At 45.6% G+C, this 26,910-nt stretch overlaps 1 protein-coding gene and 1 long non-coding RNA gene across 30 annotated transcripts; one reads left to right on the top strand and one right to left on the bottom strand.

Annotated features, from left to right (window-relative positions):
* Positions 1-167: 167 nt before the first annotated feature.
* Positions 168-25,257, top strand: A630001G21Rikl (RIKEN cDNA A630001G21 gene like). 29 transcript variants are annotated; one of them, XM_087567336.1, is made up of 8 exons: positions 187-330; positions 10,399-10,493; positions 11,378-11,449; positions 13,075-13,231; positions 14,175-14,343; positions 16,629-16,709; positions 23,896-23,982; positions 24,570-25,257. In XM_087567336.1, exons 2-8 carry the CDS (start codon positions 10,417-10,419, stop codon positions 24,608-24,610), a joined length of 684 nt encoding a protein of 227 aa, XP_087423462.1. In that variant the 5' UTR covers positions 187-330; positions 10,399-10,416; the 3' UTR covers positions 24,611-25,257. The 29 variants fall into 29 exon arrangements, with proteins under 29 accessions (XP_087423475.1, XP_087423480.1, XP_087423462.1 ...); XM_087567343.1 differs by lacking the exon at positions 187-330 and adding an exon at positions 2,943-3,092 and having other exon boundaries at positions 13,075-13,114; XM_087567335.1 differs by lacking the exon at positions 187-330 and adding an exon at positions 2,943-3,092.
* On the bottom strand, positions 11,590-13,730 carry LOC148003818 (uncharacterized). The gene is made up of 2 exons (XR_015629681.1): positions 12,941-13,730; positions 11,590-12,165 (listed from the first exon to the last, which is right to left on the bottom strand). It is a non-coding gene; the product is annotated as an uncharacterized LOC148003818 (long non-coding RNA).
* Positions 25,258-26,910: the final 1,653 nt, after the last annotated feature.

The raw sequence follows: 26,910 nt of genomic DNA, 5'->3' as shown, positions 1-26,910 counted from the left end.
AAAAGCCACAGTTACTCTTTTCTGCTAAGCCACCTCTCCACTCTCTGGAGTCTTGGTTTTGATCTCCGCAAGAAACAGACACGGAGCTAAGAGATTATAAACATGAGGAAGCAGCTGTGGAGATGTTCAGTGGGTGGGAGCACTTGAGTTTGGTTCTCAGAACCCACATAGGAAGCTGATGCAGTGGCCTACATCTGTAGTCCTGACATTTCTACAGGACAAGTCAGGGTGGGGCGGGGGGGGGGGGGTCAGGCAGAAGTTCAATGGCCAGCTAGCCTGAAGCACTTAGTAGGAGCAGAAATAAGAGAGGCTGCTTCAGCAAGGTGGAAGGTAAGAGCTGACATTTTTTTCTTTTCTTGGATTTTTTTTATTTACATTTCAAATGTTATCCCCTTTCCTGGTTTCCCCTCTGGAAACCCCCCACCCCCTGCCTCCATGAGGGTGATCTCCCACCCACCAACTCCCTCCCACATTCCCACCCTGGCATCCCCCTACACTGGGACATCGAGCCTTCACAGGACCAAGGGCCTCTCCCTGCACTGATGCCCAACAAGACCCACCCTCTGCTACATATGCAGCTGGAGCCATGGGTCACTCCATGTGCACTCTTTGGTTGGTGGTTTAGTCCCTGGGAGCTCTGGGGGGTCTGGTTGGTTGATATTGTTGTTCTTCCTATGGGGTTGCAGCCCCTTCCAGCTCCTTCAATCCTTTCTATAACTCCTCTATTGGGGTCCCCATGCTCAGTCCAGTGGTTGGCGGCAAGCATTCACTTCTGTATTTGTCAGGCTCTAGCAGAGCCTCTCAGGAGACAGCTATATCAGGAGAGCTGATTTCTGATCTTCACCCACTAGGGTGTCGGGGTTCACAAACACCTGTACTCACATAATGCATGCCCCAAAATATCTTTAATAAGATTTTAAAAACATTTGTTTTGTGTGTATGAGTGTTTTGCCTGAATGTATGTATGAATATATATGTATATGTGTGTGTGTGTGTGTGTGTGTATATATATATATATATATACATACATATGTGTGTGTGTGTGTGTGTGTGTTGTATACCGTGTGTGCAGTATCCACAGAAGCCAGCAGAGGGCACCAGACTCTCTCCTGGACCTGGAGGTACTGAAGCTTGTGGATCACCATGTGGGTGTTGGAAACCAAACCTGAGTCTCCCACAAGAGCAACAAGTACAACAAGTGCTCTTAACCACTGAACAATTTCACCAGCCCTGTAAGCAATTCGTTTTAAAGTAAGGAAGTAGTAATAGAGGAAAGAGAATTTTTCTACAGAGGAGCCAAGGAACTATGATGCTCACACAAGAACTTCCTGCTGCTTACTGGTTGAGGCCTACTTCTGGCTACTTGAAAACTCCAGCACTTCCAGTTTGGATTACTTCAGGGTTTCAGTATCCAGTCTGGCCGGATAGAACTCCACAGGCTGAGTTGCGGGGATTAGCAAAACACAGCACTTCGGTGTAGGGTTGCCACCCACAGATTCCAACACCATAGCTTGAACACTATCACATCCGCTAGACCTGGTTAAAGTCCCTGGCAACACCAGCGTTTCCTTTAGTGATAAGAAAGAACTCAGTTTAGTAATCACTCGGGCCACAGAGTTGACTAACTGCTCAGTGCCATCTCTTTTGTATCATTGTTTCTTTTTGGTCTCTGCAAGCCTGGAGGGGGTGGAGAGAGGAAAGGTTAGGCTTAGGAAAGGCTTCTCTCTCTTTTTTTTATACTCGTCATAAGCGCCCCCCCTCCCCACACAGTTGTACAGTTGTAGCCATTTTGTTCCATGCTCGTCAGCTATTTCATATCATTTCTGTAAGATGCTTGCCAGCCATTGATGCAGAAAAATACCTCAAGATAGAGCAGGGTCATGCTGACCACATAACCTGTTATGTTCTGTACGTTAGGAGGTCTATTACTCTTAGGAAATTCCACAACTATAAGCTTCAAGTAGGACCCATCAAATTAGAGGTCAATATGAACCATTATGTCTAAAGTGGTTTGAGTCAGGGCCGGTTACCGGGCAGCACCTCCAGCTCCTGCCTATCAGCTCATTGTGGTTTTTGTAGTCTTAGTCGTTATGAGCTTGTCCCGAGACATGTACAGGGCGTATCTTGGAACTGTCGTCCTGGTCGATTAGTCTTGGGGTGTGCGTTCAATAAACCACCCCTGTTTAACTGAGATAGGTGTTTCTGTGGCCTGTGGGGTGACTCCTGAACCTCTGACAACTTGCTCCATTGTAATTTAAGTACTCTCTAAACAGGCAGATGGCCCATTGTGTGTGATCACTTACTAGGGGAATATTTTGATGATATCTCCACGAAGTCTGCCATTTCTGGGTGCGGTGATTTGAATGAAAATGTCCCTCTCCCATGAGCTTAGGTGGTTGAGCGTGAGGTCTCCAGACTAAGGTGCCGTTTGGGGGACAGATTAGACGTGGCAGTACTTTGAGGAAGTAAGCTTTGAGGTTTCAAGGCCGCACATCATTTCCAGCCCCCTCTCTCTATTCCTGCAGTTAGAGATTGAGCTCCGTGGTTCCTGTACCATGACTGCCACTGATTGATAAGATTTCCTGCCACGACGGAGGACTCTTACCGCCCTGGAACCGTAAAAGCCCAAATAACTCTCCTTTAAGATGCCTTGCCCGTGGTCTTTTTATCACAGCAGCAGAAAAGTTACTGCTACAGGTCCCGTCTTCAAAATATGTCATTATGCGTAAAGCAAATATCATCAAATCTCCAAAAATTGGAAAGCTAAAAATGATTATGGGCCAAACATTTCAGGCTGAAGGCCACTCAAACCTCTATTTCTAAAGGTGACTATGCAGTAACAAAGTGCTACCACCAGAGGGCAGGATAGACTTTGCAGAGACCAGAGAGAGGGAAAGGGAAAGCCGCGGCGGCGGGGGTGGGGGGTGGGGGATGCAAATTTCACTAGAATTTCCCTCAATCACCTACTAAAACCCACCCCAGCTCGAGGGCCTAGCTTTCGCTCTGCTTTATGTTCTCTGGACTTGTTATTGACCAGAATTGACGCCGGGAGAAAGGCTGAAGCGTTCCCTGCGGATTCTCCCAGACCGAAGGTGGCTAACTGGGGAGGAGCTGGGAGATGGGATGAGGGCGAGGATGGAGAGAGGCCTTGGCTCCCAGAGGACTTCTTAAGCGAGTATATGAAATAGTCAGACACCAGATCGGTTAATGCATCACAGAAAGCAAACTTACTAAGGAACAAGAGAGGTGCTTAAGGCATCCTTTTGGAAGGGAGAGGGGCCAAAGGCAGCCTGTGAAGTGGTTTAGGCGGAAAAACAACCAGACAGAAGGGATGGTGGCTTGAGACAGAGTTTTTCTGAGAGAGTTGACTTCTAGCTTCCTCTCCTGGCATGAGATGATCATTTTTCTCTGATGAAACTCTCAAGGAAGCACTGATGTGAGTGAGGGAACTCTCATTACTCATCTCAAAGGGTTCCAAAGTGGTACGCTTGGGCCGCTGCGTCCTGTACTCCTTCCTGTAAGAGGGTCGGACAGGAGCCATTTTTACCAGCCTCTGTGGAACACCCATCTTGAGGTCATCTCCTCCTGGGAGGGAAGGGTACCGGAGGGGTGGAGTCTGGCCCCAGACTGATTTCCCCTTAGTGCCCTGCCCTGCTCCTCATGGGGTGGGTTGAGGTGGGGTTGTGGTTGTGGGGGTTGGGAGGCGGGTGGTGGCAGGCAGTGGAGGGGACACTTGCTAGCCCCTGAAGCTGTCTATATGTATTTGTTTATTTTTAACCGCACCAGTGGTATAGTCCAGAGTGGACCCACTAGAGTTCAGGAAAGGACCCTAGCAATTTCTTCTCCTTTTAGGGGAAGAGCTAAGGGCTAGAATGAAGGCCTAGCACTTCCTCTTTACCCAAGTTGAATTCCTGGTTTAGTTTTCTGTTAAACTGTTAAGTTTCAAAAGTGTACTCAGACCCTGACTGCCCAGCCCATCCCCTCTTTACACCCAGTAGTGGTCAAATCGAGGAAGGAGGGCAAGGAGGCTGAAATCTTCCTTTGCCAATACTCAGCATTATTTTTTAGGCACTGCTTCTTTGTAGAAGCTATAACCCGGCAGAACAGAAAGCTTGGGGGATTTGCCTAGACTTTGCTCTGTCTGGGTCCCGTTTTACCTTTGTCCCCTCTGTTAACACTATCCAAAAGGATTACAGATTCAGCACACCTCCTCCTATAGAATGTTCAACAGCCTTTCCCACCAAATTCTAATAGTTTGGGTCTTCTCGCCCCCACTAAAATGAGGTATAAACCTCAGAGTCATATGGGGGGGGGGGTCCCTGCAGGGCCAGAACAGTCTTAGAGAAGAATACAGACCGATGTACTTTCCATCTCTGAAACATTCTTCAAACCTTCAGTTATCAAGGCAGCGGGGTGCTCTGGCATGGGGGCTGGCAAATGGATTGAAGAGGGATAGCCAGGAGATAGCATGAGCAGACATAGTGGGTTTTCAGCAGGGATGTTAAGACTTAACTGAAATGTTTAGTGCTTTTGAATTTTATACATAGGTACTGTATTTATGTCATCTTCATCCTCCCGTTTCCCTTCACTCCCTTGCAAGTGGTGGCCTCTTCCTCTTTCATTATTATTGCTATACTTACACAATATATGTATGTATGTATGTATGTATGTATGTATGTATGTATGTATGTATACACATGTGCACTGCCTGCTGAGTTCCTTGTAGCGATGACCATTTGGGATCAGATGATCTACCAGGGGGCTCATCCCTCAAATGCAACCTCTCCACAGCTTCTAATTGCAATTCTTGGCGCAGGGATGGGGAAGGACAATTACACATCTACTCTCTCCAGACCTCGAACCAGTGTGGGTCTGGGGCCGTTCAGATAGTCACTAGTCTCAAGTTTTGGTTTTAATAAAGTAGAAGCTTTTTATTAAAACAAACAAACAAACAATCTGGCCAGGACCAAACCAAAAAGAGTCCCCCAGATAAGGCCTTGGTTAGTTCAAGGATTATAAAGGCAAAACCCATAAAGTTGTAATTTAGGGGAGCCAAATTAACTCATATCCTATTTGCGAGCAGGCAAGGCTTGGTTTTGTAATAGATGTCCAGCAGGTACCTCAGTCATCCAAGCAAGGGTTTCATACAAAAAGTGGGATTTAAGAGTTAACCTATTTGATTTTGTGACCCATTACCTTGTAAGAATAGCTGAGGGGGGGGGGGCTGGAGAGATGGCTCAGTGGTTAAGAGCACCCGACTACTCTTCCAGAGGTCCTGAGTTCAAGTCCCAGCAACCACATGGTGGCTCACAACCATCTAAAAAGAGATCCGATGCCCTCTTCTGGTGTATCTGAAGACAGCTACAGTGTACTTATATATAATAAATGAATAAGTCTAAAAAAAAAAAAGAATAGCTGAGGGGATGAAATATTTTTGTAACAATCGGCAGGTTTTAAGAATAGCTCAACTGCTTCAGGAAATGGTCTATCTCAAGCTTGCTGGCAGGGTACAGCATTCAAGGTAGGAACAACTTCTTCATGGCTTATATAAGTTCAAAATAATTTTGTTTTTTACAAGCCTTGCACAGCAAATTTATTCTCTGAACACAATGCTCATCATCACAGAAACCATGACAGACCAAAGTACAGATACCACCAATGTCCAACTTGGTGAACCAAGTGAGCTTTATTGGGGTTACTTACAGGAACATGGGTGAGGGGTTACTTCCAGGAACAGAAATGACTCAAGCTGCATCACCAAATACCACCCCAGCAAAGCCAACAGCTCACAAAGCTGGGAATCTGGAACATACTGTACTGCCTGCAGGCAGCTCAAATAGGTTGGGCAATGTCCTTTCCTGGTGTCTCGGTTGGTCTAAACCTCCACCAGGCAGCTCAGCTGGTTTCTGTTTCTTCATGGAAGCTATTCTGATCTCAGAATCAATTCTTTGTTGCTTTTCTGCTGGGATAGCCTTCTTAGCAGCTCGCCTTCACTTCATCTGAGAAGGACTCCGAGCTCTGACTTCTGACTCCGGTAGTGAGGGCCTAATGGATCCGGTCAATTTCAGGGACTTCCTGAAGCTGTTGAATTGTTTGCCTTCCTGCTTAAGGAAGGGATGGAATGTTTCATTCCTGCAGGATGGAATGTTTCAATCTCTGAGGAAACTGTCACACAGTATTCTGCCCCATTCTCTTCTCCTCATTCCTCCCCCCTCATATCTTGTAATGATCCCTGAGCATTGGAGGGGGTGACTTATAGATGTCCACCTATGGCTGGGACACCATGCCACAGTAACACTTATTATCTGGAGCTTCGCTAGTAGTTATGAGTTGTAGTTGACAGTGACAGTGACCTATGGGTGCCAACACACATATTTAGAAGGCAGTTGAGCAGGCACATCACACCCATCTAGAAAATCCATATAGACATTGCTTTGCCATTGAGGCCTATGACCTCCTCAGCCGCATGTTTTTGCAGTGGCTCACAGTACCAGATGTGAACTCCCTTTTGTGGAGTGGACCTTAAATCTACTTGGAAGGTTTTATCCATGACTGCTGAGCCACGATTGCACAATCAGGCACATCCTGTTAGAAAGCCGGTATTTCAAAATGTAGGGACAGTAGCCAAGCAGAAGTGTTGGTGATAGTTCTCCTCCAGCAGCCTGTGTGGCCCCTTGTGATACTACGGAGGTGGCCCCTTGTGATACTACGGAAGCCAGCCTGCAGGATGTGAGTTTTCAATTAGGTCACAGCTGAATTTCTCATCCTATAGTCACAGCACTGGCATATAGTGTCTTCAACAGTAGGGTCCCATTGTTTAGTCCTGGTACACAGCAAGCTGCAGTAGCAATAGCCTATATCATGTGAGGACCCCCAGGGGCTTCTCTGGCCAACGATTCACAGGGAGGTAGCCTATCCTGGGCTTGAGAATTTTCACTCCTCATCCACCTGTGTGTGGAACTTTTTGGATTTAAACTCTTTAACTGTTGGTTCAATCCCTGGAGAATGTTCAATGGCGTTAGAGGACACTGGCCCTAGGACAGCCTGTAGGACATTGTTACTGGTGCCTGTAGACACCAGATTTCCCTATTTTAAGTATGGATGCCACCTTCGTAGGGTTAGAGTCTGTGCTACACCAAAAGGAGTTTGGCCTTTGATCTAGACCTTTATTGGATAAGCTAGCTTTAGTCTTTGGGGGGGGGGGGGATGGAACACATTATGGTTTCTGTTACAGCTCTGAGGGAAAGGCTTTGAAGGGACTCTGGCCAGCCCGGGCATGACAGACATGGCTCTGGCAGGCCTTGCCCTTCTCCCCCATCCCCTCTCCCTAAAAACCATTAGATCACATTCCTGAAACTACCCACCAGGGTATATTCTTATATTTATCCACTTCCTCCTCCTGAGGCTGACTACCAAGGTCCGGCTATCAAAGTATTGCCAAAGCTCCCTTTGGCTCACCTAATTAACATATCAGTAAAAATTAAATACCTCATCTTAAGACGGGGTTCCCCTTTTACCATTATAAACTGCCATTTTCCTCGGGGCCACATGTGTCTCCTGTCTGTCCAGAGGCCGGCCTTTCCTGCTCCCTTATCCCCTCCCCCCTCATCCTCTGTCTTCTATATTTGTCTCATATTCTCTGTCCTTTGTCCCTCTGGGGCAAATACATCTTGTGCCGAGAAGTTGTCTTGGGGGTCCTGAGCCCATACGGACACCGAGCCCTTCAGTCTTCCCCCAGTGTAAGTAATACAGCTCTGAGGGGGAAGGTATCCTGGTAGTTGAGAGCCAGGGAATACCACAAAGTCCTCTGTGCAGCAGACTTGAGCTGCCTCTGCTCAAGTGAGAAGCAGCAGGGGAATTGGCCAGAGACAGGCTTAGGTAGGGTTTCTTGGAATAAGTGTTTTCCAGGGTAGAGATTTCCAGGGTGGGGAGTGGTGAGGGTTCAAGTCCAGCCCAGGGATTGGTGGGTTTTCCACCCGGAGGTAGGCTTCCCTACTGATTCCTCCAGCTGTAATATTTTATATAGCTCTCACACTTGCTGTTCTAGTGCCGTGTAATGACTTCTGCTCTTTTCATTAGCTGAGACCAAATGCTATTGAAACCAGTTTGCTTTTGCCATAGGTCCCAGCTATAACCTTCTGAACTCCTGGTGACTTCCAACAGGAAGGGACACTGCGGTGGTGTGGGACACACAGTGGTTTATCCTGTCCTACAAGGATCTTAGCTCGCTCAAAAGCCTCTTGAGCCTTTATGTCCCTACCCTATACGATACTCTTCTTTATCAAGTTATACAGAGGATGGGCAGCCTGAGCAAGATGAGGCATGGGAATCTGCTAATATCCCAGAGTCCCCCAAATGCCTGTAGCTTCTTTACATTTACAAGCACTGGTTGTAGCAGGATTCTGTCAATAACATTATCACCTACCATACGCATCTTACCAGACCATAATACTGTAAGAATTTTACAGCTGTGCCTGGCCCTTGCACCCTGTGCAGACAGACCTCCCAGCCTGGTTCCCTTAGATGCATCCAGAGGTCTTCCCTAGTGGCTTTCCCAATCTGCAGAGCATTCAGAGGTTTCTGTTATGTCATGTGTTTAACAAAAGCTTTCACAGAGGGTGAGCAGGATAAGGCAGCATCCTGAGCCACCACCACCATACCAAATAGTGGGGTTACAGAGATATCCCAGCACCCTCAAAGTCTGCTGTCATCTGTTCTCAACAAGTCTCAGGTGAGGCCAGAGAGTCACAAGTAAGAAGATGCTAAAGTCAAACATAAGCAAGGTCTAATGCAGCAGGGAACCATCCATTTATATCAATTGCTTCTTCCAGGTTGGGCACCAAGCATGGATAGGGGATGCTAGCTCTCTGCGATCCACAGACATTATCTCTGCCATCTGACATCATGTTGCCAGATCTTGCAGTTCTTCCGTGGAGCCTCCCACATTTCTCCATATCTGATGAGCCTGACTTAGTCTGCTCAGATTTACTGAGGGACAAAGAGACATGTGGTCTTGTAGGTCTCCCCTGTTGCACCTGCTGGCTCGCTGGGTCAGACAGGCCCTGGTTGGTACTGTGGATGGTGTCTCCCCATTCACCATACCTGGATGTTGGGGGAGTTCCTGACTGAGCAAACAATTTGCTGGGATTAGTCATGAAAGCCAAAATACCTAGCTTTCTTTCCACTCTCCTCTCTCTCTCTCTCTCTCTCTCTCTCTCTCTCTCTCTCTTCTCTCTCTCTCTCTGTGCATGTGTACACGTGCACAGCTCATTCATGTGTGCACATTAAAATGTCAATGTCAGGTGTCTTTCTCATTCACTCTCTACCTTATTTTTTTTTTCTATTCTTTTTTTCGGAGCTGGGGATTGAACCCAGGGCCTTGCGCTTGCTAGGCAAGTGCTCTACCACTGAGCCAAATCCCCAACCCCTCTACCTTATTTTTTTGACTGGGTCTTATTGCATCTGGAACTTACTGATTTGGCTAGACTGTTGGGCCAGCAAGTTCCAGAGGTTCCTCTGTTTCTGCCACTCTAGTATTAGGATTACGATACACCTCTCCTCCCCTCCCCTCTCCCTCCCCCTCCCTCTTTCTGTCTCTCTGTGTTACTTTCTTTTTTCTTTTTCTTTTTTCCTCTAAGATAGGGTATCTCTGTGTAACCGATCTGGCTGGCCTAGATCTAGCTTTGTATACCAGGCTGACCTCAAACTCACAGAGATCCACCTGCCTCCGCCTCCCAAATGCTGGGATTAAAGGCGTGTGCCACCATGCCTGGCTGTGGTTTTTCTTTTAATGCTAGTGCTAATCAGTTCTTTTATTAGTATTGTAATTTTCAAATCCATTGAAAATTTGGTCACCATTTAAAAATGCACGGAAATTTTTTAGATTTATTTTTATTTTATGTGAGTGAGCATTTTGCTGTGTCTGTGTACATATACTATGCATATACTTGGAGTCCCCTTGGAGTCCAGAAGAGAGTGTCAGATCCCTTAGAACTAGAGTTATGGATGGTTGCGAGCCATTGTGTGGGTGCTAGGAACTGAATGCTGGTCCTCTGCAGGTCCTCTTGACCTCTGGGTCATCTCCACGTGTGGGGTTTGGTTTCTGGTCTTCCTGTTTGTTTGGTAAACATTTTACCTCTTCCTTTTAAATGTTTTTATTAATATAGTTAAATCATACATAATAGTGGGTTTCACACATCTCATAACATTTCATCTCTCACTAGTGCCTTTCCTCTTCCCAGCCAGCTCCCTTCTCTTTTTTTTTTTTTTTTTTTTTTCGGAGCTGGGGACCGAACCCAGGGCCTTGCGTTTGCTAGGCAAGCGCTCTACCACTGAGCTAAATCCCCAACCCCTCCCTTCTCTTTTAATGTCTTTTTGTGACCCAATCTGTTTCTTTAGGGTTGTGAACCGGAGCAGATGTGCCTCATCTGTGGCTGTACTAGGGAAGAAAAGGTCTCCTCAGTTCAAATTCTAACAAAGTATCAATCCTCAAGGTGGGTGGGCCATCATGAGTTCTCCCGCTTCCCTGAACAGGGTGTTGAAGGCCCCTATCTTGTGGGTATCCTATGGAGGCAGTCAGCTGACTTTCTACTATCCAACCAGTGGTCTCAGCTTGCCCCGCTGGTCAGTGTTGTTGCACACGGGGTCCACTGCTGATTACTGAAGACAATTCTCCCCCAGCAACTGGCAAAGCTTCCTGAACTGTAAAGGATAGCCAACAGGGAGGAAACTTCTGGACCAACTTGAGTTCTCTATGACCTGTGACCAGGCTTTAGGTGTTTTCCATCCATTTTATCATGGACGAGGGATAGGATTGGCGATTACCCGAGTTGTTTTGAAGGTTGCAGAGGCCTCTCTGATCTATAAATCACTGGTCCTGAGATTTTTTTTTTTTTAACTTACTAACCTATAGCTTCCAGGAGTGCCTTTATCTACCTGCACAGGGTGCTCTGTCCAAATAATTTAATTTTTTATTAGTTTAACAAGCATTGGTTTCCTTAGTGTTCTTCCATACACAGTTTTAGTTGACCTTCCCTCTACCCTCTCCTCTCCCCATCTCCCTGCCCCACTTACACTTCTCACCCCCAGGATCTCCTTCTGGTTTTAACTCACATTGCTCTATTACACACAGAGACACCCAGCATACTGTAAACCCCCCACCCCAGTTTCTTCTGGTTTCCATTCTTTCCTTAGCACACAGTCACTCCCACATAAATGTATCTGTTAGAAATATAAACGTTAGAAACTAGGATCTACTTTGTCTTAGGGTTTTATTGCCGTGAAGAGACACCATGACCATGGCAACTCTTATAAAGAACAAATTTGATTGGGGCTGGCTTACCCTTGCAGAGGCTTACTTGGTCTGTTGTCATCGCAGTGGGAAGTATGGCAGCATGCGGAGAGAAATGATGCTGCGAAAGAGCCTGGAGTCCTACATCTTGATCTGCAGGTAGCAGAATGTGTATCACACTGGTCGTACCTTGAGCATAGGAGACCTCGAAGCCCATTGTGTCTGGCTTGTGATTTTCATTTAGTATTTTCACACTCTTTTTGATAGATTTATCTTTATTGGTGATGGCTTTTGATACCTCTGAAAATGGCTCTTCTATTTTTATTTCAACTTGTTTGTTGATATTTAAATATGCAATGGATTTTTTTTAGCATATTGGCATTGAAATCATATGCTTTGCTGAAATTACTAATAAAGTCTGCTTATAAATTATTTTATAGTTTATTAGTTTGCTTATAAATTATTTTAGCTTTTCTAAGTATACAGTCCCCTGAAAGCAATGGTAGTTAAAGTTATTTGTTTTTCTTTCATCCTCTTCCTCCTCCTATATGTCTTCTTCTTCATCTTCTGTGCTTGAGATGGCTTTCTCCATGTAGCCCCGACTGTCCTGGCACTTGACCCGTAGACCAGCCTGGCCTTGGACTCAGAGATCTGCCTCCCTTTGCCTCACAAGTGCTGGAATTAAAGGCATGCGCACCACGGCTAGCTAGTTATTTCTTTTAAGGATTATTTAAATTTTCCTTTTTCTTACCTATTGTATTGGCTTGGCTTTCCAATCCACGTTGAATGGAAATGGTGATAGTGGTACCCCGTGTCTCGTGCTCAGCTTGAGTGGGAAAATATTTAATCGTTGCCACTGAGCTAACTCCCCAACCCTCAACTACCCTCAACTATCTTTTCTAGACCTTCTGAAGTTAATTTTTTTATGCTATTATCTCTGTCATTGTGATAATGTAGTCCTTGACTTTCTTGTTAAGTGATTTTTATTTTATATGCATTGGTGTTTTGCCTGTATGTATGTCTATGTGAGGCTATCAAACCCTTTGAAGCTGGAGTTGGAGACATTTGTGAGATGCCGTGTGAGTGCTGGGAGTTGAACCTGGGTCCTCTGGAAGAGCAGACGGTGCTTGTAACCTCTGAGCCATCTCCAGCCCCCTAGTCCTTAAATGTTAAGTGTTAAATATGTCCTGCATTCCTGGAAAAGGCCCTCTTTAGTCATGTGTTATGCCTTGGGAATGTTTCTAGATTGGATTCATTGTTTTGTTTTGTGTTTCCAGTCAGCATCTGCAAAAGATACTGACATGTTACTTTTTATTTTATTTTATTATTTTTGTTTTTACATCTTTTTAAATTTGAGTGTCAAGATTTTTCTGTCCTTCTAGAGCAAGTTGGAAAGTCTCCTTCCTTCCTTCCTTCCTTCCTTCCTTCCTTCCTTCCTTCCTTCCTTCCTTTCTCCTCTGATAACAATTCCTCCTCTGCTTCCTCCTCCTCCTCCTCTTCTCCTCTTTCACTAGCAGAGTTTATTTGAGTTTAGTAATTTATTTATTTATTTATTATTTTTTTTTTTGTTCTTTTTTTCAGAGCTGGGGACCGAACCCAGGGCCTTGTGCTTCCTAGGCAAGCGCTCTACCACTGAGCCAAATCCCCAACCCCAGTAATTTATTTTTTAAAACCATATGTGTGAAGTCATTTGGGTCTGGATTTCCTTTGTGGGAGAGGCTGGGAAGTGTGCCAAGAAATTCTCATGTTTATTTTCTCACTGTATTCTCTCCTCTCCACCTTAGCATGTTTGGAGTGATCCAGAAAAAGGAACATTTTAATGAGGTATTTTTAAATTACTTCAAGGAAAATAAAGTAGAAATAGCCCATGCAATCACCAAGCTGTTTCCTTTCCTAGAAAGCCTAAGGGACCGCTCCTTCATCACAGACAAAATCTATGCTGTAAGTGACATGTGTTCATCCTCCCATCACAACCAAGCCCCTTAACTGGTATTTGCCATCATGGATGCTAGGGTTCTCTAGTTGGCTAAGAAGCATGGTATACCTTCATGGGAACACCTTTTTATTGTCCTTAACTCTTCTATCACAGAAGGTAACAAGCCACTTCTGCTCCTAACTGAAGGCACTGTGGCTGAATTGCAACACAGCTGGGATGTGAAGTGACTGAGTGGCATCTGCTGTGTCTAACACCCTCCTATCACCCCCCCCCACACACACCCAATGTGCACACAAAAGAAAAAAATGAAAGAAAGAAGAAATTGTTCAGTCCCACTGATGGAAACTGATTAGTGACTTATAATAAAGCAAAGTTAAAATAATGAAAGAGTGAGAATAATACTGTTGCTGGGGTCCAAGGTTTGTTAATTAATGGTTTATAGGGAAACAGAGACAGGAATTGGTGAAGAAACGTAGTTTGATTTCTAATTCTGGACAGAACCCCCCCAGCCTTCTGAGAAAGAAACTTCAGTTTTTCCTCAATTTTCCAATAGCAAAGGTACAATTTGTTTATTAAAAAGATGAAATGCGGGGTTGGGGATTTGGCTCAGTGGCAGAGTGCTTGCCTAGGAAGACCAAGGCCCTGGGTTCGGTCCCCAGCTCCGAAAAAAAAGAACCAAAAAAAAAAAAAAAAAAAAGATGAAATGCAGGCCAGGAAATAGTCATATATAAGTTTAGTTGGGAGCTCAAGTTTTGAGAACAGAGAAATAAGTCTTTCTCCTGGATCAGTCTCTGCTCTGGCTGCAAAACTACCAGCCTGGGATTTCCCAGAGACACTAGAATCCACAGGTCCCCGGGACAGTATTTCATTATAACGTCTACCTGTGTCTGATGAAACTATGCTTTCACAGTCTCTCTGTTGAACTTTTTTTTTTTTTTTTTTTTAAAGGATTCTTACGAAGCCTGTGGGAACTCGATTCCTGTAGAGAAAGTGGTGTACAATGTTCTCAGTCACCTGGAGAAGTTACCTGACCCATCATTTCTATGGGTTCTGTTTAACAGAGTGAACCTGAAGGAATATCCTGCTTTAAGAGAGATTTATAAAAGCTTGGAAACTGGTAATTCTTTCTCTCATCTCCCTTTTGCAGTGGAATTCTATCTTAAAATTTTTTTTGTTTATCTTTGACGATCTCATAGATGTATACAATGTATCTAGTTCTAAACTGACCCTGACTACATCAAATCCACACCTCTCCATCCTCCCACCATGTCTCCTTACACTAAAATGTTCTTCACCATCATTTTTGTCTCCATCTTTCTCCTTCTCCCTTTTATCACCTACTGAACATTTAGTGCTGCCCATATGTGCACAGGTGTGGAGCATCCACTGAAGTGTGTACAGCCTACCAGCAGCCACGCCCCTCGAATACCCCCTCCCCTTTCCTAGCAACCATTCACTGCCAGCTAAGGGTGGAGCCTCGTGAGTCCCTCACCAGTGCTGACAAGTTGATTGGCTCTCTCTTACGCAGATCTTGTAAATAAGGCAATCACAGCTGCTCTGTGTTTGTGAACTCAGCAGTCATATGTTATCCGGAAGACAGCTTTTCATAGCCGTCACCCCGATCCTCCAGCTCTTAAATTCTTTCTGCCCCCTCTTTAATGTCACCTGAGACTTAGGGTGAGGGATTGAAATAAATGTCCTACTTAAATACAGCTCTGTTTTCTTTCATTTAATCTGTAGAGCTAAAGTACTCACTGCATGCCATTGCCTGAACAGGGCATTGTGGACGTAATGGCTAATGGCTGTGTTTCACCTCGGGGCGGCCTCTCAGGTTCTTCTCATGAAATCTTGGGCGTTTTTTTCAGGCTAGCTGTCTTCACTCCTGATTTAGCTCTTGAAGCCCCCTTTTTACTGCTTGTGCCTGGACTGCCCCGGGGATGTCTGTGTCCGGCTCTTCTCTGTGTTCTCTGCTCATCCTTCTTCTCCCAAGAAAGCTCAGGCTGGCCTCTTTGCTGGTCCTATCTTTGACGCTTTTGACCTTTAACAACAACAACAACAACAGCAGCAGCAGCAGCAACAGCAACAACAACAACAACTTAACATGAGTCCATGACCTTATTCACCCTACTCCAGAGGTAGCCCCTGTTTCTTCCCTGAGGTCTGTACAGCCCACTGGATATCCCTTCCCTTGAACCGAAATAAGATTTCAGATTTCATTATACTTATAAGGGATATATATATATATATATATATATATATATATATATATATATGTGTGTGTGTGTGTGTGTGTGTGTGTGTGTGTGTGTGTGTGTGTGTGTGTGTACTGTCACTGTCTTCAGCCACACCAGAAGAGGGGCATCAGATCCCATTACAGATGGTTGTGAGCCACCATGTGGTTGCTGGGATTTGAACTCAGGACCTCTGGAAGAGCAGTCAGTGCTCTTAACCACTGAGCCATCTCTTTCAGCCCCAAGATTTCATTATACTTAATTGAGCAACTAATTACCTTTTTCCCCCTGGATCCGAGGACCGAACCCAGGACCTTACACTTACTAGGCAAGCTCTCTACTATCGAGCTAAGTCCCCAACCCCCAATTAATAGTTTTTATGATGTCTCCACTGTGTTCTCATCCTTAGAACCCAAGAGGGACTAGAGAGGTGACTTAGCAGCTAAGAGCATCTGCTGTTCTTGCAGAGAACCTGAGCGTGATTCCTAGCACCTACCCAGGGTTGTTCACAAACACCCGTAATTTCAGCTTCAGGGTCAACGCCCTCTTCTGGCCTCCACAGACATCTACACTCATGGCCACACAGAGCACATACTGTCATATATGGACTTTAATAAAAACAAGCCAAAAGCCTAAACCCCCCAAAATCTCAAGAAGTTTATTGTCTGTAGCAGTGATTCTCAACCTTCCTAATGCTATAACCCTTTAATACAGTTCTTCACGTTGTGGTGACCCCTCCCCCAACCATAAAAGTATTTCATTGCTACTTTATAACTGTAATTTTGCTACTGTTATGAATAAGACCATCAGTGATATAAATATCCGTGCTTTCTTTTGGGGGCCCCCATGAGAGGGTCATTCAACTCCAAAGGGGTCATAACCCACAGGTTGAGAACCATCAGTTTATAGGTTGCCCCCACCCCAGGTGACTTTGTTCTGCTTTCTCTTCTTGACTGCCCTGTAGGAAGGGACAAACTATATCCAGCCATAAAAGCCACTGATATACTGAGTGACCCAAGGGCTTGAACTTCCTACTACACTACAAAAATTCACGGATGCTCCATCCGTGTGATTGTCCATCCCCACTGGACCCCAACCCCACTGTCCAGGCCCTGAGATGATGCTCTAGTCACTAGCCTGCAAGGACTAATGCTTCTCTCCCTCTGCTCAGAGCTACAGGACAGATACTCTCCCCAGAGAAGAAAACAGGAAGAACAAAAACTTGCCACCATGCAGCCAAGCTATGAGCAAGGTACTTAAAACTGGGGGAAATTTTTGGTTAACCAAGAGGAAAGGGAAACTCGGACACCAGAGCTCCTGTGGTGGGAGGTAGAGGGATGGGGGTTGGGGAGTGAGGGTGGGGGATGGGCAGTGCTGTGCAGAGAACTCCGAAGGGGTAGGAGAGGAAGGTAGGTGCTGCTTTACAAACCTCTTATTTTATTTCTAACCAAGCAAGTAAAAGATCTGTACAATAAGAACTTCAAGACTCTGAAGAAAGAAATTGAAGAAGACCTCAGAAGATGGAAAGATCTCCCATGCTCATGGATTGGCAGGATTAATATAGTAAAAATGGCCATTTTACCAAAAGCGATCTACAGATTCAATGCAATCCCCATCAAAATACCAATCCAATTCTTCAAAGAGTTAGACAGAACAATTTGCAAATTCATCTGAAATAACAAAAAACCCAGGATAGCTAAAGCTATCCTCAACAGTAAAAGGACTTCAGTGGGAATCACTATCCCTGAACTCAAGCAGTATTACAGAGCAATAGTGATAAAAACTGCATGGTATTGGTACAGAGACAGACAGATAGGTCAATGGAACAGAATTGAAGGCCCAGAAATGAACCCACTACGGGCACTTGATTTTTGACAAAGGAGCCAAAACCATCTAATGGAAAAAAGATAGCATTTTCAGTAAATGGTGCTGGTTCAACTGGAGGTCAACATGTAGAAGAATGCAAATCGATCCATGCTTATCACCCTGTACAAAGCTTAAGTCCAAGTGGATCAAGGACCTCCACATCAAACCAGATACACTCAAACTAAAAGAAGAAAAACTAGGGCAGCATCTCGAACACATGGGCACTGGAAAAAATTTCCTGAACAAAACACCAATGGCTTATGCTCTAAGATCAAGAATCGACAAATGGGATCTCATAAAACTGCAAAGCTTCTGTAAGGCAAAGGACACTGTGGCTAGGACAAAACGGCAGCCAACAGACTGGGAAAAGATCTTTACCAATCCTACAACAGATAGAGGGCTTATATCCAAAATATACAAAGAACTCAAGAAGTTAGACCGCAGGGAGACAAATAACCCTATTAAAAATGGGGTTCAGAGCTAAACAAAGAATTCACAGCTGAGGAATGCCGAATGGCTGAGAAACACCTAAAGAAATGTTCAACATCTTTAGTCATAAGGGAAATGCAAATCAAAACAACCCTGAGATTTCACCTCACACCAGTGAGAATGGCTAAGATCAAAAACTCAGGTGACAGCAGATGCTGGCGAGGATGTGGAGAAAGAGGAACACTCCTCCATTGTTGGTGGGATTGCAGACTGGTAAAACCATTCTGGAAATCAGTCTGGAGGTTCCTCAGAAAATTGGACATTGAACTACCTGAGGATCCAGCTATACCTCTCTTGGGCATATACCTACAAGATGCCCCAACATATAAAAAAGACACGTGTTCCACTATGTTCATAGCAGCCTTATTTATAATAGCCAGAAGCTGGAAAGAACCCAGATGTCCTTCAACAGAGGAATGGATACAGAAAATGTGGTACATCTACACAGTGGAATATTACTCAGCTATCAAAAACAATGCCTTTATGAAATTCATAGGCAAATGGTTGGAACTGGAAAATATCATCCTGAGTGAGGTAACCCAATCACAGAAAAACACACATGGTATGCACTCATTGATAAGTGGCTATTAGCCCAAATGCTTGAATTACCCTAGATGCCTAGAACAAATGAAACTCAAGATGGATGATCAAAATGTGAATGCTTCACTCCTTCTTTAAAAGGGGAACAAGAATACCCTTGGCAGGGAATAGAGAGGCAAAGATTAAAACAGAGACAGAAGGAACACCTATTCAGAGCCTGCCCCACATGTGGCCCATACATATACAGCCACCCAATTAGACAAGATGGATGAAGCAAAGAAGTGCAGGCCGACAGGAGCCGGATGTGGATCTCTCCTGAGAGACACAGGCAGAATACAGCAAACACAGAGGCGAATGCCAGCAGCAAACCACTGAACTGAGAATAGGACCCCCGTTGAAGGAATCAGAGAAAGAACTGGAAGAGCTTGAAGGGGCTCGAGACCCCATATGAACAACAATGCCAAGCCACCAGAGCTTCCAGGGACTAAGCCACTACCTAAAGACTATACATGAACTGACCCTGGACTCTGACCTCATAGGTAGCATTGAATATCCTAGTAAGATCACAGTGTAAGGGGAAGCCCTGGGTCCTGCTAAGACTGAACCCCCAGTGAACTAGATTGTTGTGGGGAGGGCGGCAATGGGGGGAGGATGGGGAGGGGAACACCCATAAAGCAGGGGAGGGGGAGGGGTTAGGGGGGTGTTGGCCCAGAAACTGGGAAAGGGAATAACACTCGAAATGTAAATAAGAAATACTCAAGTTAATAAAAAAATAAATTAATTAAAAAAATAATAAAACCCTCTTATTTTATTTCATGCGTACGAGTGTTTTTACTTGTATCTCTGTGCACTGTGTGCCCACCTGTTACCCACAGAGGTCAGAAGAAGGGGTCAGGGCCCCTGCAGCTGGAGTTACAGACAGCCATTATGCTGGTGTTGGGAACTGAACCTGGGCCCTCTGTAAAAGCATCGAGTGCTTTTTAACCACTGAGCCGTCGATCCACCTGCAGTGCAGCTTTGTGTCAAGTTCCAAATGATGGGGAACTTGATGGGGTGGAGACACATTCTGCTCAGTAACAGTGAGTGTAGCCTGAGTCTCTGAGCATGGTTCCAACTTAAGGAATTCTTCAATGGAGAGCTATGCTGGGCTCTGAACAGTACCAGAGAAGAGACTATGGGTGATGGCAAAGGTGATTGGTAAATCCGAATCTGGGGCTATTGTTCAAGAGTAGAAATAGAGGCTGGGGGTTTGGGGATTTAGCTCAGTGGTAGAGTGCTTGCCTAGGAAGCGCAAGGCCCTGGGTTGGGTCCCCAGCTCCGAAAAAAAGAACAAAAAAAAAAAGAAAGAAAAGAAAAGAAATAGAGGCTGGGGCACAGCAGTCAAGGAGAAACAGAGTCCGAGAGGAATGAGCTACAAAGTCCCACTGGAGGGACAGGAGAGATAGAAGTTGGGTGAGCCTGGAAGCTGGTGAAGCCAAAATGTACCAACGCCTCCTTGTGACAGAAGCCGTGGCGCGTGCAGATGGGCTCCTGCTGGAAGCTGAGGAGAAAGGGCAGAAAGAGGAAGACATGAATGAGACTGGATACCAGCTGGGGTCCTCAAGTGGCCATGTTTTTGTAGTTTCTAACACCCAAGCTCAGGATGGCCATTTTTCCAGCCATGCTCTGGAGACCCTCTCTTTTTCTGTCTCTTACATTTCCAGTAAACCTAATACCTTCGAGCTCTAAAAGGAGGTTACACCAGACCCCTTTCCTACAGCTGCGTGAGGGACAAGGCAAAGGGTTAGGTTGACTCTCACCTTTGTTTACTTTTGTTATTGTGTGTGTGGAAGTTGTTGATGATGATGATGATGACGACGATGATGATGACGATGATGATGATGACGTGTGTGTGTGTGTGTGTGTGTGTGTGTGTGTGTGACACCAGTGTGGCATAGTGTGAAGCAGGTGCTTTACCCCCTGGGCCATCATACTGTAAGGGTCTGAAAATCACTGAAGGAAGACCCCAGATTCAGCTAGAATATAAAGGCAGAGGGTTTATTCTGCAGAAACAACCAGCATGTGGGGATCAACCAGTCTCCAAAATGGCGACCCCAGACAAAGGTATGCAGGCCTTCTCATAGGGAACTAGGGGAACTCTCTAGAAGGATTAGGTAATCTGAAATTTCACTGGTGGATGCTAGGGGGTCACAGGTTGTCAGCGGTCTGCATTCCTGGGCCAAGAACGTTTAATCATGTGATGAGATAACACAGATGGCCCATTCTGAGATAAGATATCTCGCCACTTTGTGGTTATCCCCAGGCTGTTCTTTGAGAGGGGCTTTTATGATCTTGTTCTGGATTTCATGGTCTGTTCTTAGAGCTCATGTCTTATGACTGAGTTTCTAGGACTTACGGTCTATTCCTGAAGCTGGTGCCTTACGGCCTTTTTTCTGTAATCAGGCCTGGTCCTCAAATGGAGACAAATGGAGTTTATGTTGCTCTTCCAATACTAGCCCAAATCTCACATCATATATGACTTGTGTTTCAGATCATTACGTGGAGGGAGGAGGTATTTGTCTTCCCCTCCTCTATCCCTCCTTCTTTCACACACCTCGAGCAGCAGCTAAGATATGAGGAGGGCAAGTCAGTTGAGGCCTGGGTGATGCTAGCAGCCATTATCCAACATGAAGAAGCTTCTCCTTTGCACAGCTGTAGAAGATACCGTCTCCTTAAGTCTGACCCCTTTAGCCTCTTGCTCACTGTTGCCTGCTTGCTGCTCCCATCCTGTCTGTAGATAAGGGACAAAGGGGACCCAAGAGTGCCTTGGGCGAGACCACATAGACGGTGAGGATAGAACACAGAGAGACGAACCATCACGTAGTGTGCTACCGAGGCGAGTGCAGCCTTACCTTAACTCTCTCAGCTCTGCAGACACTGGTACACTGGGTGCTTAAAGTCACCACTGAGGCGTGGGAATGTGTGTGATCCTCAGACTGGTACAGAAGAAAGATCACAGTGGGAGATCTCTAGGAGGAAGAAGGGAGGAGGAGGCTCAGCAGCGAGTGAGATAGAATAGGAGAGTCCCACCGTGCCCCAAAGTGTGTGTGTGTGTGTGTGTGTGTGTGTGTGTGTGTGTGTGTGTGTTTCCTGATTACCTCTGCTTCTTGAATACAGGATGTTTTTATGTGTGGTGCTGAAACCACTGGGGTGAGGAAGCAGGGTTCCTAACACTCTCAGGTCTTTGACTGACAGCTCCACTCTGCAGTGAGCTTAAATAAGTGTTACACTAGCCTGCAAGCAGGATCCAGGGCCAGGCATCACCACTGCTGGCCCCTGCACCTGGCAGAGCTGTCATCCTGGCAGCCTCTGTGGTTGCTGTGGCAACCCTTATTGCCATAGCAACCACAAGGTCTCCTTCATTCAAGAGTCTGCCACTTCAGCCGCTACTCTGGATGCCCCACTTCAGCCCATCTTGAGTGGCCAGCTGAGCAGCTGCCATCACAACCTCCCAGCTTGGCAACTTAGGTCGTTGCCAAGGCAACCAGTGGCAGGAGGACAGGTGGCCAGCCTCCCTGCTGACCTGAGGTAGATTTTCCTATAGCCTCCTGGGGTGGTGAGCATCAGCTTAGGCATCTCAAGTGAAGTGTACCAAACTATGCCCTGCCTCTTCACAAACCTTCCCCGCTTCAACCTCTGTTCCTCCTCTGCCAAAGATCCTTCTTTGCTATTGTGGCACATGTCCAGGTCTTCAAGCAGTCAGCCCAGGAGTTCTTGTGAGTCCCTTTTTCCTCAGCCTTTGACCCTACCAGTTAGCCTGCTCTGGCAAAGTGACCTGGATTGAATATAACATAAGATCTTTCCCATACGAGCACTGATTCTTTACCCTGAATACTGGGCATGGATGCTGGTGCGGTGATATTGCTGGTATGTTTATGTGGAAAACTTTGAGGCCAGCAAGATGGTGCAACAAGAAAAGGGGCTTGCCATCAAGGCTGATGCCCTGAGTTCATTTTCTGGAGCCCACACGTTGAAAATTGAGAACTGACTCCTGAAAATTGTCCTCAGACCTTCACAGGGGCACCATGGTGCTTTCTCTGTTTCTCTCTCTAGTGCACGTGTGCACGCATGTACACACACACACACACACACACACACACACTCACACTCACACTACAGAGGTAACAAAATTCTGAAAATAAAAGCAACTGTAGGAATTACATTTATGCAGATAGTTTGTCAGTATCCAAGGGGAATTAAATCCTCTTCATGCACACCCACACCCGCAGATGCTCAAATCTTACTGTAACCCATGCGGATCCTCTTGTCTACTTTCAGTCATTTTCTAGGTTGCTCACAATAGCTAAGCAATTATTCCACCGTTTAAGAGATAATGACAAGGAAAAATGTGTTTTTGCTCAGTGCAGATGTAATTCTTCTTCATTGTACTCATTCTTTCCAAGTGTCTTTGATTCATGGCTGGTTGAAGCTTTGGATATGGAACCTGAGGGTAGAACAATCCTAAGCACTACATTGAGAACTTCAGGTCTTTTTTTATTTGTTTGTTTTTTCAAGACAGGGTTTCTCTGTGTAGCCCTGGCTGTCCTGGGACTTGCTCTGTAGACCAGGATGGCCTCTGCTCCTCAAGAGCTGGGGGCATGTACCACCGCTGCCTGGCAGGAGAACTTCAGGTCTTAATAGAGTTAAAAGTTAATTATGTTAAAGAATGCAGATGTAAGCTGAGATGATTATCAGTTAGTAAATGGTAGTAAAGGAGAGGGGGAAAGAGAAAACAGAAAGGATTGAGTCAAGGGAGTGAAAGAACTTGAAGGCTGAGGGCTGGAGAGATGGCTCAGGGGTTAAGGGCATTGACTGCTCTTTCAGAGGTTCTGAGTTCAAATCCCAGCAACCACATGGTGACTCACAACCATCTGTAATGGGATCCAATGCCCTCTTCTGGTGTGTCTGAAGACAGTGACAGTGTACTCATATACATAAAATAATTCTTAGAAGGGGGGGGGGCTGCTGGAGAGCTGGCTCAGTGGTTAAGAGCACTGACTGCTCTTTCAGAGGTCCTGAGTTCGAATCCCAGCAACCACATGGTGGCTCACAACCATCTGTAATGGCATCTGATGCCATATTCTGGTGTGTCTGAAGACAGCTACAGTGTACCTATATATATCTTTAAAAAAGACTCGCAGCTGAAGAAAGGAAGGTATATTGTAGGGAGAGCTAGAAAACTAAGTGGGAAAGGATCATTCATTCATCCATTCATTCCCTCCCTGCCTCTCTTCTCACTCTCTTTCTTTCCTTCCTTGAGGCAATGTACACATGTTGACTTTGAACTCATGACTGAGCCCTCCTGTCTCAGCCTTCCAAGTGCTAAGATAGCAGGTGTGAGCCAATTACACCTGAGTAAGACAGCAAAGGTTTATCACTATGATTGTCTTCTGCAGTCAGTCAGGGGAGAAAACAGAACATTGTCAGTTGTCCCCCCTGCCCCCTGCACCCCCCGCCAAGGAAGAAGATGAGAACTCTTCAAGTAGCATTCTCTTCTTTTTCAGGAACAAACCTACACACACATGAAAACTGGGCAACAGAGAACCTACAGGAGCCAGAGACACCGCAGAACCAGGTGGATGAAATCATTGGTAAGGATAACTTATGGTGCCCGTGGTGATAAGTGAGCCTTGTAAGTTAGAATGGAGGTGACTGGCTGAGCATGTGCTCTGAGTCCAGCTCCGTGGCTCTGGGAGCCCGAGATGGATGCAGGGAGCCATGGACCCTGCCATTGCTTTGACTAGGGAAGCAGGAAGGCAATGGGAAAACTTTAAGACATCTGGGAGGGAATAGTCACCAGGAGATATATTAGACAAGGAAGCCAGGGGTGTGCGTGTATAGTGAGGAGTGGGGGAGGAGACAAAAGAAACAGAAGCAGAAAGCACTGGAAATCCCCAGAGTCATAGAGAAGGAGGAGTTAGGAGCCTGCAGAGGCAGAGGAATAACCAGAGGCATCAGGAAGAAGGAGGAAAAGTTAGAATGGTGGAGAAACGACAGGCAACGTTTTGAGACAACTGAAGTAGAACACCCAAGAGGGACCAATTGCAGCAGGAGCATTGCTACCTAAACAGTACCCAAGCTTCTGGGTCTTTCCTGGTGCCTGCATCCTGGGGTTCCAGTTGAATGAGCTTTCTAGTCATTCACTGAGAGCCCCAAAGGGTTTTATATTGCTATGCAGCGATCAGCAGTGAGAGCTCCGAATGCAGTGAGGAGAAGTAGGACCAAGCCCTGGGAACCGGGACTCAGGAGGCAGATGGACGGAGAGGGTGTGGACTCTGTCCCCTGGGCTCCAGAATGCAGGCCTTCCCTCAAGATCTTACACCTCATGTGTCCCGACTGACCACTCTTGGAGGACATAGTGGCGTCCAGTCTCTGCACCTTACGTTTTCTGACCCTTGTGAAGATGTGGAGAGAGTAACAAGGTCCTGGACCTTAGCGCAGCTGACTCCATGATGAAGAACCAATCTGGCTGTGAAACTCAGTGTGTGGGCAGCACCACCTGCCAGAATAAAAACAAAAATCTAATCCTGGGCTGGAGAGATGGCTCAGTGGCACTGACTGCCCTTCCAGAGGCCCTGAGTTCAATCCCCAGCTACCTCATGGTGGTTCACAACCATCTGTGATGAGATCTGATGCCCTCTTCTGGTGTGTCTGAGGACAGCTACAGTGTACTCATATATAATAAATAAATAAATCTATTTTTTTCTAATGGTGCATACCTTTGGTCCTGGCACTCAGAAGGCAGAGGCAGGAAGAACTCTGTAAGTTCAAGACCAAATCCTGGTCTACAGAGAATTCCACAGCCAAGGCCACACAAAGAAACTCTGTCTCCAAAAACAAACTAATAAAGCAAAATAAAGTTTTCAGTCTGCTCAACATGTACTTGAGTTTTGGGCTGGAGAGATGGCTCAGTGGTTAAGAGCACTGACTGCTTTTCCAGAGGTCCTGAGTTCAATTCCCAGCAACTGCATGGTGGCTCACAGCCATCTGTAGTGGGATCCGATGCCCTCTTCTGGTGTGTCCGAAGAGAGCAATGGTGTACTCACATGCATAAAATAAATAAATCTTTTTTTTTTTTTGAAAAAAGGAAAAAGACCTAATCTACTATAGTTCTGGGAAGGTCTCTAAATACACTGCCCCTGCTTTCTTGATTTCTGTAGTTCTGCTTCTGGCTAACTGTTCTTGTTAACTGAAGTACGTCAACCCAAAAAAGAGGTTTTGTGCTTAAAAGCTCATCCTGAGAAAGGCTTGGGGCTAGCTACCCTGAGATCCTGAACACACAGTGCAGTCCCTGACTGGCTAAGAAAGACGTTCTCTCAGCTTAAATCCATGCCCCAGCAGCCTTCTCCAGTGGACAGTTTCTCTGACCCACAACAGACAGGTCAGGGTATTCTTCAACTTTGTTGATATACTCATGCTAGAGTTAAAAAGAAAATGTATCTACAAGTTTTATTTTATTTTTTCCTTTCACATGGCCATGCCTATCTAAAGCATAATAAAATATATATTATGTTTGGCCTTTATTCACATTTCTTTGCATAAAGCTCACACATAACATCTTTGAATATATAAGAGGACGAGATAGCCTGGGCTACAAAGTGATATTTCTGGGAGTGTCTGTTTGGATCAGGCATTTCCAGGCATGTTGTTCAAAGAATTAAAGAAGCAAAAACCAACCGTACAGCATAAAGAAACAAAGTAGTAATGTAGGATAGATACCCTACATGGAGCATTGGACCCTGAGCACACATCTCTTCCACAGCATCTAACCACTGCCCAGGGCTTTCTCATGTGGGTCAAAGAGAAGTTGGCTGTGGCCAGTTAAGGTCACTGGAAGCTGACCCTCAGGTCAGCATAACCAGTCAGTATGTTAAGACGTGTGTGCATCTTGATGTAGGTGAGTTTCAGGTTGTTGAGCGAGTTGTTGGGAAAGAGCTGTACGTGTGTAACTCAATGCAACAAGGGGAGTCCCTAGTTGCTATCCCATCCCTATATTTGCCTATCTTAGTGAGATCCTGTCTCAAAACAACGCAGACCAAATCAAAACGATAAAATAAAACCAAGAGTTTCTTTCAAAATCTAACCACATGTCTAGAGGAATAGATCATTCATTACTACACGTTTAATGTGAGTTTTTGAGAGCAGTGGAAGCTTTCTCAGTGCTTGGTAAGGTTAATTCTCAGAGCTGGGGATTGGGGGGGGGGGTGCTGGTGATTGATGGCGTCTGAGTTCATTGTGTCACTCCCTAGGGAAACAAGGACATGCAGATAAGGAATGCGCAGAGATTATTAAGGAAACCTGAGAAGTAACTATGTGGGTTAGTGAGAATCGGGTGAGATGGGCGCTCTCTGAGCACACTTGGTGCTGGACCAGTGAGTGGCCTGCACCCTCAGTGTATGCCCTTCAACCCCACAGAAAACAACCATGCGTTACTCATCCAATCAAGGGAGCAGCCAGGCATCCTGGTGGTTACTTTTGTCCCCTCTGACAGGTCATTTTGTAGGCTGTTGATTGGATCA

Source organism: Rattus norvegicus, chromosome 9 (assembly GCF_021556685.1).
Source record: "Rattus norvegicus strain SHRSP/BbbUtx chromosome 9, alternate assembly SHRSP_T2T, whole genome shotgun sequence".
NCBI lineage: Eukaryota > Metazoa > Chordata > Mammalia > Rodentia > Muridae > Rattus > Rattus norvegicus.
Note: the sequence above shows the minus strand (reverse complement) of the source record. Positions and strands in the feature narration are given on the sequence as shown.

Excerpts from the sequence above, each read along its gene's own strand:
- A630001G21Rikl (XM_087567336.1), top strand. The coding sequence starts at position 10,417 with ATGTGCCTCATCTGTGGCTGTACTAGGGAAGAAAAGGTCTCCTCAGTT. Across the intron at positions 16,710-23,895 it reads GCAGCCAAGCTATGAGCAAG|GAACAAACCTACACACACAT; the intron begins GTACTTAAAACT and ends CTTCTTTTTCAG. Across the intron at positions 23,983-24,569 it reads CCAGGTGGATGAAATCATTG|CGATCAGCAGTGAGAGCTCC; the intron begins GTAAGGATAACT and ends ATTGCTATGCAG.